Source organism: Aythya marila (genome assembly GCF_965140915.1).
Source record: "Aythya marila genome assembly, chromosome: 1".
Lineage (NCBI taxonomy): Eukaryota > Metazoa > Chordata > Aves > Anseriformes > Anatidae > Aythya > Aythya marila.
Window position 1 is genome coordinate 89,482,347 of NC_139042.1, and position 15,255 is coordinate 89,497,601.

At 40.2% G+C, this 15,255-nt stretch overlaps 1 protein-coding gene across 1 annotated transcript in view; it reads right to left on the minus strand.

The window, feature by feature from the left end:
- Window positions 1-407: 407 nt before the first annotated feature.
- MED14 (mediator complex subunit 14) overlaps window positions 408-15,255 on the minus strand; it is a 37,377-nt gene continuing 22,529 nt past the window's right edge. Inside the window, exons 17-31 of the mRNA XM_082772769.1 lie at window positions 14,155-14,315; window positions 13,733-13,879; window positions 13,552-13,643; window positions 12,342-12,494; window positions 11,837-12,106; window positions 10,840-10,995; window positions 10,200-10,311; window positions 9,407-9,538; window positions 8,039-8,221; window positions 7,127-7,362; window positions 6,274-6,453; window positions 5,980-6,087; window positions 5,391-5,516; window positions 4,625-4,814; window positions 408-989 (exon numbers count right to left, since the gene is read on the minus strand). Coding sequence (XP_082628895.1) covers window positions 916-989; window positions 4,625-4,814; window positions 5,391-5,516; window positions 5,980-6,087; window positions 6,274-6,453; window positions 7,127-7,362; window positions 8,039-8,221; window positions 9,407-9,538; window positions 10,200-10,311; window positions 10,840-10,995; window positions 11,837-12,106; window positions 12,342-12,494; window positions 13,552-13,643; window positions 13,733-13,879; window positions 14,155-14,315 — 2,320 coding nt within the window. The 3' untranslated portion in view covers window positions 408-915. The remainder of the gene's footprint in view (window positions 990-4,624; window positions 4,815-5,390; window positions 5,517-5,979; window positions 6,088-6,273; window positions 6,454-7,126; window positions 7,363-8,038; window positions 8,222-9,406; window positions 9,539-10,199; window positions 10,312-10,839; window positions 10,996-11,836; window positions 12,107-12,341; window positions 12,495-13,551; window positions 13,644-13,732; window positions 13,880-14,154; window positions 14,316-15,255) is intronic.

Here is a 15,255-nt window from a genome sequence, read left to right on the forward strand (position 1 = left end):
GCCTTGACAGACTCATTCAAGAATAAAGAAAGAAGCCTTGTGATGGTTGTCAGGGCAATAGGAGCCTCGAATCCAGCAAGGTAGGCTAGAATACATTCACAAAAGGATTATTAAAATTAGTTTGAAACATCCTTCTGCTTAGTATTTGAGAATACTAATCCATGAAGACAAATGATCAGATGACAGACTAATTCTGAAGGACAGAAATTTTCTCTGATTACAACAGCAGCCTTCTGTCACCACTCACAAAGTTACCCACAAACAATTCAAAGGGTAAACGTGAGATTGTTTCTAAGGTTCACATATAGAGATAGCCATGTAGGTGAGTACAAGAGACCTGGCCAGTAGCTTCAGCAGAAAAGGAATAACATTTAAGATTATACAACATCCAGTTTAAGAATATTTTTTTAATCCAGTTTATTAAATATTGCTTTTTGGGGACATGTTTACAACAAGCCCAAATAAATTGTTTAAGGATTCAAAGCAGTCATATTAAAATACAGCTTCAATATAAAGTTTGTCACAGTTTTACAGTATTCAAAAACGACAGACCTGCCTTAAAAAAAGACCATTACACCAAAACATAAGAAAAACAAAAAAACAAACAAGTTTGGCATTTTCATACTCTGTATAGTATAAAACAGAATATTAAATCTATTACCAGCAAGCTGATACTTCAATCTATTACCTAGTCTGAAGTGTCTCCCATTAAAACACACTATACAACAGCACTATACAAAAGTCGTGGTGATACTTATTTGATGAAAGTGCATCCCTGAAAGTTTGCCAGTTTATTAGTTAGCTCTTAAAAAAAAGTAAAATTAGAACGTCCTCTTTTAATTGAAGGCTTAATTTCAGAGAGATTTTTTTTTTTTTTGCTGTTTTGTCTCATTTTCAGCCTTCTTTTAAAAGTGTCTATGGACGCCCACCAGGGGGCAGCGTAAGATTAACCATCAAATCCCGAACGGCTGCAAATATTGTGCATTCACCTGGAACAGGGAAAAAAGACATGTTAGCATCACACGCAACAGCAGAGCAACAGGCAGGGCTTAATTCTAACAAGCAGGCGAGGCAGCGCGCTACTCGCGCCCCCTCCACGCTGGGACGTGCCCTCTGCCTGCTGGCACACTTCGCAGTGTGGCACTACTGCTGTCGTAGCCCCAAACAGGGAGGAGGTCCCAATCATTTACAAGTTTAGCTAACACAGTGGTGATACAAGAGGTTCACAGTAACTGGTGGTTGCAACTTGCAGATTCCAGTGACCTCCAGGGAAGGCTGGATTTGAAACGAGTCCAGCTGAAGAAAGTTCAGCTTCCTCCTGTTGGTCACGAAACTGCAAGAAGCCACTGACAGCAGCTCTGAGCTTTTAATAGCTTTGAGTGTCATGAGTCTATGACAGAATTTATCACATATATGGCCCTGCAAACTGTATTTGTATGTATGTTATAAATCAAGAGTGCTACATTTTATCAAGAAAAAAACAAACCAACCAACCCTTTTTCAAATTCCATTTGCATTGATTAAGAACAGAAACTAAACATTTCAGAAGACCCAAGTATGACACAGCTGGAAAATGTTCTTTTGCCCTAAGCTTACTTTTGGAAACACTTTTAATTCCAAGACTGGGCAAAAATCACTTTTTTTTTTAAATTAATTGTCTTATTTTATTTTCCCACCCAACTGAATTGCTCTGGTTCTAGCTTTGGCTTCGAAACCGCAAAACAAAACGCAGAGCAAGTAAACTTTGCTTGAAACTGTTGAAAACAGAAAAAAAAACAGCCATAGCTGTCACGAGTTTCAAATACTGGCATTTTTTTAAAAAAGACACACACATTCTGAAATAGCTTTAAAAATGGAAACCAACAGAATCAAGAGGGTTTACATAGACCAGCAAGAGGTCAAGCATTATTAGACAGAAGTAACTTTCATCTACTATTCCCAATAACAGCATACAATGAATAGCCCCTATTGTACCCTGCCACCACGGGCTGAATTGTTCCTGCATATTTTAAGAAGCATCAAGCAGAAGAGACTGCATTTTGTTGCTGAAGAAGCAGCTGTGTGAGCAAAGAGATGAGAGCAGAGCACGCGGGGTTGTATTAATCCTAACTGCCAAACTAGTGACTCCCAGGACTATTTGGGGCAAGTCATTATCATATCAAAGCTACAAATCAGGGCTAGTATCACTGAAAACCAGACATTAGGCAATGCTTAGTGATGAAGCGTTTTAAGAAATATCACACAAGTCCCTTGAGCTCCTCTCTACAGGTCACCTCCTGCGTCAGTAGGGACTTTCCTTACCAGACATCAGTCCACTACATAACGCAGGTTGTAGGCTTAGAGCTCAGGGTTAACCCTGTTATTCCAGGGCATCGATTCCATCTCAGTTCACATAAAACTATTTCCCCAAAATCAAACGTTTTTCTCCCCCATGGAGTCATTGGTAAAGTGATCTCGGAAAGGCAGCGTACTCGCACCGAGCCAGCGCTTTACTGTTAAACACAGCATCACGTGCTTGTCCACAGATCTGAAAATAAAACTCTTCCAAAAGAACTCACTTTTCAGTTACTACCATTTTATTAAGAGGAAAATTAAGCTGAATACAAAATACTTCCTCACAAAGAGAGAAAGGTAAAAAAGATACAGCCAAAATGAGGCAACACTGATTACGGGTTACAATGAAAGTGCCAATAATACCATACGTGCATGGTGGGAAGCCCTGCTCCTTTCTGACTGAAAGAGTTAAAAATTCACTTAACCATGCAGATTGCAATTAATGCAGCAGAAGAGCTAACACAGGTAGGAAAATCCTGAGCACAGCACAAAAGCATCGTAAGAGAGAGGATATGTGTTTTGGGTCTCCCATGTACTGCTGTTGTTAAAGAAGCCTCCCAGCTATCTGCTATAATCTGCTGGCTCTCCCATCACCGTCAATGCCAGAGAAAAGAAGGCATCTCTTCTCTTTTGTCAGATAAAATAATGCAAATTTTGGCAATAAGAACACAGGGAATTGCACGTTCAGTGTCCTCAGGAAAGATCCTACTTTGGGTGGGAGAAATCAACAGACTCATCTTTTCTTTCAGAAATTAGAGGAAAGCCTACTCGAAACATCCTCTGCTCAGCTGGGATTCTTCTTTGCCCGGGAGTAAGGTCCTTCTTGAGGCCAGAAATATAAAAGCTCTTTTCATATGCATTTTTTTCCCCTGTCTGTTCTCTGCTCCCTGTACTGCAGTCCTGCGTTACTTCCAGACTCATGTGACAAACAAAGGTTGTCTATCCTAATCTACCTAATGATCACCAGAAGACATCTCACCTAGGATACTCAAGAGCAGCTTTGCCAATTGCTCCCTATGCTGTAGCATTTTGTGGAGGGTTTACCTAAAAACACAATTTAGTGCAATAATACACAGCACAACAAGCAGCTACCCTTCCCCATTAGGGGGACTCAGTGGGGAAGCACCTTCCGAAAGAAACACTCGAAGTTTAGTCAAAGTGTTTTGAAATAAAAGTGCTATTCAACCAACAGTTCTATCCTACACAGAACTCTTACAGGGAACTCAAAGCTATTCTCTCTTATTTACCTACGCTATTACTACATGTTAAACAGAAAACCTTAATTTAAATCTCATCACAGTTCTCCAAAAATGTATACATATCCATACCAATGTAAGATAAACATTACCCATGTTCTAGCAATCAAAATAAACCGTCAGGCATTGTTAAAATTACCACATAACGAGAAGAATAATTATACAGAAGGAGAATTCAACCTCTGGATTCACAATTTCAAGCTATTCACTGGGTTACTGGCAAAAAACTTCCATCTTCAGTGTGCAACTACAGCAGAACTGAAAGATTTTGGCCTTTTGAACCACGTGGGTATTAGGTCCCCAAACCACTGCTTACAGACAACATACTGCCCAAAGAACCTGCTACTGCCGTTCAGTGTTGTCAGATATTGAAAAAAAAAAACTAAAAAGTGTGACAAACGAGAGGGAAAGCAAAGTACGATGCTGCTCACAGCGCACTACCTACAGGCCAATGAACATTCAGAACAATCTATTTAGCTCAAACACTTCACAGCACGTTTGGTGGAGGGGACTGTATGCTCCTCTGCTAGCGTACACACTGACAAAAGGAGCACACAATCACACCAGTTACTTTTAAATCATTCACAGCACATGGACAAGTTTTGATAACTATTTTAACATCCCTTTATATTCTACCGTTAAGCTTAATAACTTTATAGTTAACCATGAAAACTGACACTTGACCATAGCATATTTATCGTGATTCATTCTGGGCCCATTTGTAAAAACCTTAGCTCCTACTGTGCAGCAAGAGTCGGGCCAACAGGAGGTGCATCCTATTACTTGGGAGTAATACTCTGACAGTGCTATTCAGCCTGAATCACCAGTGTAACCTTCTGGCATAAAACTCTGCTGCACTGCCAGTACTTGCTATTAAGTTACGTATTGCCTGTCATATCAGGAGTTTGTGATCGCTAAAGAAGCATAATAGGAACCCAAGAAGAATTCAGACTTAAGAGAGATTTAGTTTTACACTGGAGATTTGTCACAGATGTCTGGGTGGAGAGAATATATCTACTGGACATGTACAGTACCTGGTCGTGGTGAATTCAGTTCAGCAAACCTCTTTAGAATATTGCTAACCATCATTGGAGCAGCAACAGAAGAGTTCTGTTGCCTGGGAATGTCAGCCTGTTGAGTTGTACCCGAAGCCATATCATAAATAATTGGGACAATAATACTAACAGCTTCCTGGGGGACTGTCGTTTTCTGTGTTAGCTGGAGCTGTGGGGGAAAAAAACAAACAAAAAAAAAAAACAAACAAGAATTGTGTTAAATTGAACAATGCACTTCAACACAACTTCCCATATGCTTAAACACTCTAGACCTACAGATTAAGTTCAGTTCCACCCCTTCAGTTTTCACACATCAATCCTGTAATAGAGAAATTGTCGCTGAGGAGTAAACTATTTCATTCTCAAGACCACCCTACACTGAGTGCTGCCTTGGAGCTGACACCTACACGTTTGCTCTAACCATCTCCTTCATGCTGTCCTTTCTCAGCACAGCTCATGTACATCACTCCACCAAGGCAGTAAGCGCCTCAAAGAACAAAACAACCAAAAGTTGAGCATACAAAGATACCTGCAACTCAGGGGGAACTGAGCTTTAGGATATATTGTCAGCATCTCTTTGAAAGCACAAACATTAAGAGATGCATGCAGATCTAGGCTTCCAGACATTAGAGCAGTCTTAGCTACTACGATTGCCAGAGACAGCACGTGTATGTTTTGCCCCTCACCAGCGGTGACTTCAAAGACATGCAGCCCACAAAATTTTAAAACAGGTAGCTCTACTTACAAAAAACAACATTTTGGATTTCAGCACAACTGCAGGTGTTCCTGGAGGCGCAATTGGCGGTGCACTAGGAGGAATTGTTAAACAGAACTGCACGTTCCATTTCAGCTGACTTGCCTGATCAGGGAACTGTTCAGAGAGAGCATCACAGAGAAAGAACAGCAAAAGTCTCACGTCAGTGTCATTCATCAAAAGTCTCACGTCAGTGTCAGTCAGTGTCAGGGAAGAGTTAGAAAGTAAAACCTTCCTCTACAGATGTTGCCAGGTTTAGCACAAGTCAGAGCAACTCAAAGAACTGAGCATATGGCAAACAAGAATACAGTGAGAAAGACTCCAGCCAGGCTACACATGTGCCTATAGCTCAGTCACATGCCTGAAGTTTTTCAAAATCATCAGTTTAAAGGGAGAATTTGGGGAATTTCCAGGAGAGCTAATAGTAAAATGAGAACTTCTTCATTAACACTTAGTGACATATATAGAAAGTAATTTATGTGTTTGGAGATAAAGATGTGGCACCTTTTTTTCCTTTCCTTTTTTTTTTTTTTTAAATACAGTAACTGAAGTTGAGTGAACTACGTAGAAGTTAACTTACCAGCTCAAGTTTCATGATGTGAACGCAGTCCCTGAGGATATGCGTTGGAGCCCCTAGTAATTTTGTGAAGGCTATTAGGGTGTTTGCTTTAAAAGGTGGTCCTGCAACCTAAAGAAAGACACCAATTAGTACTGCCTATTTAGATAACAGCTGCACCATTTAATATGGTAAACAGTATGAACAACTGTTAAATTTTTTTTTCCAGCCCTTACGGACGTATCCCAGTGAAACTCAGCAGAACTACTCAAAACACCAACACACAGAAATATAAATGTTATTGATTGGAGTACTTACTCTTGTTTCAAAGAACTTTTCCAAAACTTGTAACTCCTCCGATTTCCACTGTCCTGTATTTTCAGGTGTTACTTTTAGTTGCAAGGTCTGGTTGGTTTTGGGATTGAGAGCAACCCTGCACTTCAGTGCCTCTGTCTTAAACATAATTACACCTGGTTCGTTGGAGTTTAGTAACTGTAGCTGTACAAAAAGAAAAATTACGTTCAGTGAGTCGTTCATGAAATTGCCTGAGAACACACACATTCACTCTGAAGATTCTAGTGGTCAATCTGTGGTGCTTCCAAAAAGAAATGTGACATTTCTGTGACCTGTACAAAAATGACAGGTAAACATGCCTTGAGAATGAACCTTAGATTTGGCTTCTTTCCCTACTACCAAATGAACGCCAATGAAGCAAAGAAGCACGCATTGTCTGTCTCACTCTAAAGCATCATTCATGACTAGATCAGTTATTGTCAATTGATAACTAATTTCTCAGGCATTCTTGCCAGGCAGAGGCATCCACAGTAACCCTGTGGCTGTTCTGGTTCACTCACAATTGATGTGCTGAACTCACAGAAGCCAGGGCATCAGAAAATTTGGTCATAGTCCTGTTATTGTATCAGTTACTTCACCTGACCAAATAGGTTTTCCACTTCTTGCGTGGAAAAGAAGAAGAACTAAATGTTTTCTCTATATTTAGATGCTTGAGATGGCAAGTTTCAGAAGTATAGCATAATAAGTTCAATAGCAAATCCTTGTTATATTTGAAGCAGTTTGTGTCTGATTTGAAAGACACAGAGTACAGAAGTACTAAAAAGAACAGTTACGAAGTCAGACTTGCAAATCAATATTAAAACAACCTAAACCATACCGTTTCCTGTTGTATGATCCTCTGAAGATGTCTCCTCATAATAACTGATCCAAGGAATCGCTCAAGAGGGGAACAAAGATAGCTGCCAGCTAGTCCTGGCACGAGCCCAGGAGTAGGAGAGGGCAAGAGCAGAATATTCAAGGCACTGTGGGTGAGGATTGTAGGTATGGATGCAGCCCAAGAGCGCTGAGGTAGTTTACGAGGTGGAGGCATGCTCGTTGGCATTGCTTGGGAACCTATTGGTAAGGAGGAAGTACTTGTAGTAAGGAGGGATTTAAGGTGAAACCTAAGACATGTATTCACTGTTAGCTTTAACTATACAAGCAGCAGGCACCCTGGCCAAAACTTAATCTTTCTTATTTAAGAAGTTGGCTGACTAATGATAGGCAGAGCAAAGTCAAAGAATTGGAGCTTTGACCCTCCACCAATGCAGTCTCAGTTAAATTTAATCCTACTCCCTTCTCCCCTTTTTTTCTCTCAACATACCACCAGATACCAGCTTTGTACAACAAACTGAATGAAACCTAAAGATGGCTAGATAAGTCTTGCAAGAGCAGCATTACAGCTCTATAATGTAAAAAGTTACTATCTGCATAGGTAAATACGGCTATCATAGTTTTCATTCCAAAGATTTTTCTCTCAGTAATGGAGCTTTCACAGTTTAAGACTAATCTCTGCAGTTCAAGAAGAAGCATCAGTCCTGTTGAGGTTTATGCTGTATCATTCAACTCATCTTCCAATTTGTTATAAAAGACTTGAACTAGGCTGGAAAAAAGGCTTCAACTCCTTAGGTATTTTACTACACAAAGACAGTAAGAACTGTTAGGCTGAGACAAACCTATCAAAAACGATCAAATTAGAAATATTAAACATGAGTGTTTTGCAGTTTTTAACAGCAGTAACGTAACCTACTTGTTCCAGCTCGTGGGGAATGAGAGGCATCTGGGACAGGTGAATGAAGGGAAGGGTTGGCTGGTGACATTCCAGGCATCCGTGCTGCTGGTGATGGACCAGAGACCTGGGGAGATCCTGGCCAGTTCCCTGCACGCTGACTGGGTGACATCATGGTGTATGGTGAGCTTGGGTCTATGGTACCTACAGATGTTACAAGACCATCATCTTTAAAAAAGATTCAAGGTTTTCTAACCTAGAAGTCTAAAAAAATCACAGAAACATAGAAGGGTTTCGGTTGGAAGGGACCTTAAAGATCATCTAATTCCAACCCCCCTGCCATGGCCAGGGAACACCTCCTGCTACACCAGGTTGCTCAAAGCCCCCTCCAACCTGGCCTTGAACCCTTCTAAAATGCTGATCAAAATCTACTGAGTGTGAAAATGTCTTAGATTCTTTTACATATTACAACCGTATGGATAAAATGTAATGGGGAGAAAAATAAATAAATCAAGATACAAATTCAAAAAGGGTTTCTGGTTTTATTTTTCAAAAGGTAAAATAAAACTGAACATTAAGGCAAATCAGCATGTTTAACATAACTGAAACAGAACTAAAAAGCTCTTGCATCTAGACTTAGGCTTCTACTGTTCCTTAGTAGTTAAAAGCCTCAGAGACTGTTCTTAATCTATGGTGTGTCTTGTAGTAATCTTTGCAACACTACTTTTGGTTTGGTACTCCATTATAACAACTGATTAGATCAAGCTTCTTAAACAATCTACTATATAGCTCTCTCAGGTTCTCTCAGTAATTATAATGGTGTGCTAAAATTACTACCTGAACTTTCATTGATTGTGATCCGTGGAATGGTTTCCAATGCACTGTGATTACAACAAATATTTGTTTTGGCAGCTTTCAAAATACTTAATACATGAAAAGACAGAGATGTTGCTTCCACGTATGTATGTCAAATCAGCAAGACTTTGATAATGTTTTCAAGTTGCAAGGATTTGAATTTCTAATCTGTTCCAGTTTTATTTTGAGTAATCTTAGTGAAAATAAAGCAACTATTCTAACAAGAGAGCGCTCATTAGAAGCTGCAGCCATGGTTCAGCTACAAGTCCACATGGAATTTCCCCACATTAGTAACCAGGAAACAGCGACTGATAGACAATTTTTAAAATGTTAGTGAAGACGTCAACATGCCACGCAGTTACTTTTGACTACCATTGACAGTTACACCCACATGTATAAAAGCAGCTGCTTAAGACAAATACAAAACTCTATTTTTTTCCCCAAATTAATTTAAGTATGCCCAGGAACACTTAATTTCAAGCAGCAAACATGCTCCCCCGTCTCTATATGCAGACATGCCAGTAAGGAACTCACCGTGGGGGCTGGCAAAGTTAGCTGTTTGTCCCATTGTGATTCCAAGGGAGGAAGGGGAAGGTGTTGGACCAAAGGATGCTGGTGATGGTGCTCTCAAAGCTCCACTAGGTGAGCTCGCAGCATGCAAGTTTCCTAATCAAAGATACAACATCACAACACACACATTTCCCATTTTTCTGGTATATTTTTTTCTGTCAACTGCTACAGCTCTCTGCTTTTTAGGGAGACAGCAAACGAGATTCACTAGGATTTGTGCTTGCACTCGAAGGCTGTATTTTACACATGCATGAGGATTGTATTTTCCAAACTGATTCACCACACAAAAGAAGCTTTTCAAGATATTTGGCTTGAAGAATGGCATTTCCCCTTTGCCCAGCCCTTCCCCAAGCTTAAACACTTTCAGCTGTTGTACTGTAACAGCTGGGAACAGAAAGCTAAGCTTCGGTGGTAAAAACTTTTTATGAAGAAACAGGTATTTAAAACGAACAGGTTTTGACTGAGCAAGCTGTAAGGCTTAAGAATTAAATGGTCCCAAAAGATTTACGCAGCTGAAGATGACACCTTTGCCAAGGGCCCTTTTTTTTTTTTTTTTTTTTATAAAAAAAAAAAAAGCTCCAAAATGTACTTTCAAAGCTTGCCTGGCAGGACTTCACTGTTTTTCCACATCACAAGGTGCATTACCTTGGCTAACCTGGAGCTGAAACACAGCTCAAGTGACAGAAAGCCACGCACACACAAAAAGCAGCATGTGTGTTGCCAGTACACGATGAGCACACACTCTCAGCCGTCTTACCTGGTGACTGTGTGTGCATCATAGATGGAGAAGGTGTCACTGTGTTGTGATAGGAGGTGGGTGGAGAAGTAAGAGGATACGCTCCTGATGCTCCTGCCTGTTTCGCAAATGGCTGAAAGTGTCAACACAAGACAACAAAAGCCTTTGATCATTTTGAACTCAAAAAGTAAGTATCTGCAAGAGAATACTAAATGAGAGTTTGGTCCCCACCTATGATTTATTCGCCTCACTACACCACCTTGCTCATAGTTCACTATTTTTTCCAGAGTCTTTCTATAGTTCTTCCGAGACATAACACACCTGTACCTCATTCTTTTCTATCTGCCACATTATAAGGAGATTCCTCCTAACTCTCCGCTCTGTCCCCTCCCCATATCTTTTTATCTTAAACAGTCGATTTCCCTCCCTCTGTCCTTTGCTTCTGAAGTAGCAAGTCTCACGTGGCCCTCCACAGCTGCTGTTCACCTGCCGTGGGCTTTTTACACTGGAACAAGAAATGACAAAATAATGTTTTGCCCTAAGGGCAATTCCACCGCACACTTTTGTAGTGTCCCTTTCCATTTTTTATCAACTTTTGGAAGTTAAGTTCTTAAAAACCCACAGTTGTGGAAGACAAACACTTATTTTGTCTGCAGGCTACCTGTTGTTGTGGTTGCTGTGGTGGTTGCTGGGGTTGAAGCTGTGATATCAAAGAATCCATCATGTCACCCCCGATAGGAGAAGGTGGGTTATCGTCTTCATTTACAGATCGTCTTCGTGCATCCTGATTGCTGTCAACAAACATGTTGAGGAACGTCTGTGGATAAATCAGTCTTGTTATCAAACAGTTTCTCCGTTTACATTTTATGATATAAAATGACCACAGTATTTCCTAAGGTTGTTAGCAGTAGTAGAACTAACTACTAGTGGGCATTTAATACACACAGTATGAATAGTTTACAAAATATAGCAATTTCATAGAGTTTCTCAGAGTATATTTAAACTTAGTTCCCTCCCCCTCTTTTTTTTCTGTTCGAAAATAAAGGGGCCTTTCATCACCACCAAACAAGAAACCTTGCTCATGAATATGAAACATCTCTAGTTACCTGAGATACCAACATTCTTCTTTTTTTCTTACAAACAAGGAAAAGTCTACAACTAGAAATGTCTCTTCCCATTCCTGTACTTGGGCAGTTCTATAGCGGTTCCAGAACAAGTCACCAGTAGCCAAAACCTACTGGGCTCTTGTACCACACCTACAATTGCTCTGTTTGGTTACAAATGCACAGATCACCTCCTCCATAGCATTCTCTTGTACCCAAAGCAATTTAGTGTTCATTTGTGATTGAAGAAAAATCAGCAAACTAATCACAAAGCTTCACCTAGTTTTAATAAAAAATCCTCCCTAAAAAAAGCCTCAACATTATTTTTATCACCTGGTTAAGAAAAAAAAAATTCTGATATTTGAAGTTAGCTTTCTTAAAGGAAATGTTTTAATTCAAGCTAATTAATAAATTTACATATGAATCAGAAAATTCCTCCTGCATTCAAAATTTTGGAAGGACTACAGCTCTCTACAAAAGCTCTTCACATCAGCTCCATGCTTCAAGTTAGAAGCTCACTTTTACACACATGCCAGAAAACACAGAAATAGTCACCTTTAATCCAGGTGCAGGGTAAAACCCTTCAACTATTTTGCTGTTGTCAAAAAGACTGTATGCTCCGTCACGTATCGCTACCACGCCACGACTCCGGCAGTAGATGTCAATGCAGTACATATTCCTAAAAGCCAGCCTGATATGCGTGGGTGACTGTGGCAGAATTGAGAAACACTGATAGGCAGTGTTGGTGCGTTGAGTCAGACCCAGCATGGGCACAGTTGGAAGTTTGTTGATGGCATTTAACGGAGCCTGAGTGTCAAACAGAACCTGAAAGAGAACAGATATTGAGATGAGGTAGCTTACCTTTAAGTACAAGTCTGCAAAAATCTGGGTGGGGGAGAATGATAAGGGCAAGAAAGATAGAATGCTCCCCAAGCCACCTTCTGCCAATGAAATGCATAAGCAATCATAATACACACCTAATTTTGAAGACAAGAGTTTCATCAGAACCCAGCTCTTATTTACCCTGCGCTTTCCTCGAGAGAAATGTTTAAAACATTACCTGTAACAACAGCACCACATTTGGTGTTTTATTGAACATCTCCTGGAGCTGGTGCAGAATTGTGTTGTGACAGTTGCTGCAACCTGAGTTTGGGCCAACAGTTCCCAGTGAAATGTGGAACTTCTGGAGTATGGAGTTCCACTGAATGCTGATCTACAACATCAAGAACATGAAATGATCTTGGAAACTAGAATTAAGAGGTTAGAAACAAGAAAGCTGATTTGCTGTCATTTTCCCCATTTTTCATGAAACCTCAACAGATTCCTAGCTCAACTTCCTCAAGTTGTTGAGGTTCTGAAAAGAATGCTGTTAGCTTTGACACAGCTAATGCATTTAGTTAGCTGGATTGTTGTCAACCATAAAACTGGACAATTACTCTGCCAAGTCAAACAAAATGAACCATCTCAACAAAGGTGAGATTAAGGAAAATAAACTCGAGAGATTCACACCACAGATACTGATTAAGAGTTGCTGGAGGTAGGCTGATTTTCTCAGCCATATCACACACACATGCTGATACGTAAGGAAGCGACATGCAACATCCAGACTGCTACTCAGTGAGATTAACTGTCACAATCAAATGGATATAGAAGAACTCTTAAAAATTCAGCTTAAAACACGAACAAAAAACCCTTTTAGGATGCAAATTTCAAGTGCATCAACTACTTTGCATCAGTTGCACACAAAAATACATTCTTTGTCTGTAATAAACATTACAGACACCAGTTACACCTCTACCCTGCATTTAATGCAAGGGTATGAGCAAGTACATAGTTGTCAAAGTAATTAATATGCTGTAAATTCGAATACTACAGAATAAGCTAGACTTCTGAACAAGAGAACAGTACTGCTACAAAATACTTAAGGACTGCATAATTTGAAAGCACATTACTACATTTAAAACTAAGTCCTTTCTAATAAGGCAGCATTAAGCATATAACCTATGTTCAGATCAAAAGATTGACATATCCCAGTATAACAGGGAGCAGTGGCAATGCATTTGTTAGAAAAAAAAGTTATTAAGCCATCTTTCACCAGCCAGGAGCACATTAACTGTCCTTCACACTACGTGAAGTACATTATACAAGTTCTCAAAAATCTCCACAATAATGTAACGCAAGGAAATATTTTGTAGCACAATTCTGAGAACTCTACACCTACCCATTCTGTTTTCAAATATACATTTTCAGTGCACTTAGGAAATACTTACTGAGCTCCCCTTGGTAGTTCCATAACAAAGGATAAGTTTTCGGTAATTGTAGATACGAACTTCTGAGAAAACGTTTAAGTGGTTAGGTATGTCTTTGAAGAGAGGAGGGAAAAAGAGAGTGAGAAAAATTGTAGTAATCTGGCAAACACAATTTTCAGATCAAAGGAGATTGTTTCTGTACCTGGTAAGGATCGTGCAAACTCCAGGACACATTCATAGAGCCGAGCGATACTATTCCAGTCATTGAGGAACATCTCAACAACTTTGCGACCTCCAACTGGTTCAGATAACTGGTTTTCATACGTCAGGTAAACATGACGGGTTGGTCCTGCAATGTTAGGAGAACAGCAAATACTGATTGAACCAGTAGTTCCTAACCAATAGTTTACAGACTATAACCAAACCGTGATAAGCAACCAGGAAGCATACTTAAATAATAAAAAGTTCATCAACTCAACAGCCAAAAAAAGTCTGATTCAGGTGCACTGTGGCTCATGAGAATTCTTAAGAGCAGACGGTTATCCGTATCGCCACAACAGCAGAACTATACTGGAGCAGACAAAGTAAAACACAAAGGAACAAAATTTACCTGACCTCTCTTACCTTGCTCCCTGGATGAAGTGCTATTAAGCGGACAATTTGCAAACACCAGCTCAGCCACCCACGTGCGATTATTTCTACCTTGTAACCGGAAAGTGCAATCAAGAAGAGATCGGTCCAGAGCCTTCTGCGTTTCCTCATTCACACCTTTACAGGGAGGAATTCTATTCGTGAAGAAAAGAGGTCCTCAGTTGTACACAGTATAGCCCCCAAACTGCAAAATACTACTTTTTTACAATTTCTGGAAGACTTTCAAGTCTGGACGTGAAAGAAAGAACAAACCAATGGCAAGACAGACAGCTGGACTGCACAGATGGATATCTTATTCCTCTTCAAGGACTCTAATAACTGTGTTATAAAAGCAATCTGAGTTGAATAAGTATAAAAACTGCTCTTAACACCTGTGAATTACAGACTACTAAGGGATCTGATGAATTGTCCTGATCTCCAGATGGAACTATAAAGCTTTTATCCAGAGGCACCAGGCCCTACCTTTTTAAGACTGATGCCTTTATACCACCACATATTGCAGCAGCATAAAAGAAGATTATGCTTTAGGAGGTCTATTTTTTTCTTCTTCATTCTTTGGGATTAACACAGAGACCAATAGCATTAAACAAATTCAACAGCCTACATGATGCAAAGGAATATAAAGTTTGCAGGTGATGCAGTTTGCCAAACCGAAGGAAGCACTCCGTATGCTGGTGGACAGGGCTGCCATTCAGAGGGACCTCGGCTGGCTCAAGGATGAGGTAACAGAAACCTCATGAAGTTCAAAAAAAACACAAATTCAGTCCTACACTTGGGAGCAGATAACTTCATGCAACAGCTCAGGGTGGGGACTGACTGGCTGGGTAGCAGTTCTGCAGAAATAGAGTGTGGGGGCCCAAGAGAGATGCTGAACAGGAGTCAGCAGATGCCCTTGTAGCAGTGGCAGACCACTGCATCCTGGGCTGTATTAGCATCAGCTTAGCCAGACAAATCAAGTGACCGCTCCCCTCTGGTCAGCATTTGAGACGTGTCCCACAAAACCCTTGGAGAATGGAAAATTCGGCTGATCAGCCCTGCTTTGAGCAGAATGTTGGACCAGATGACCTGCACAGG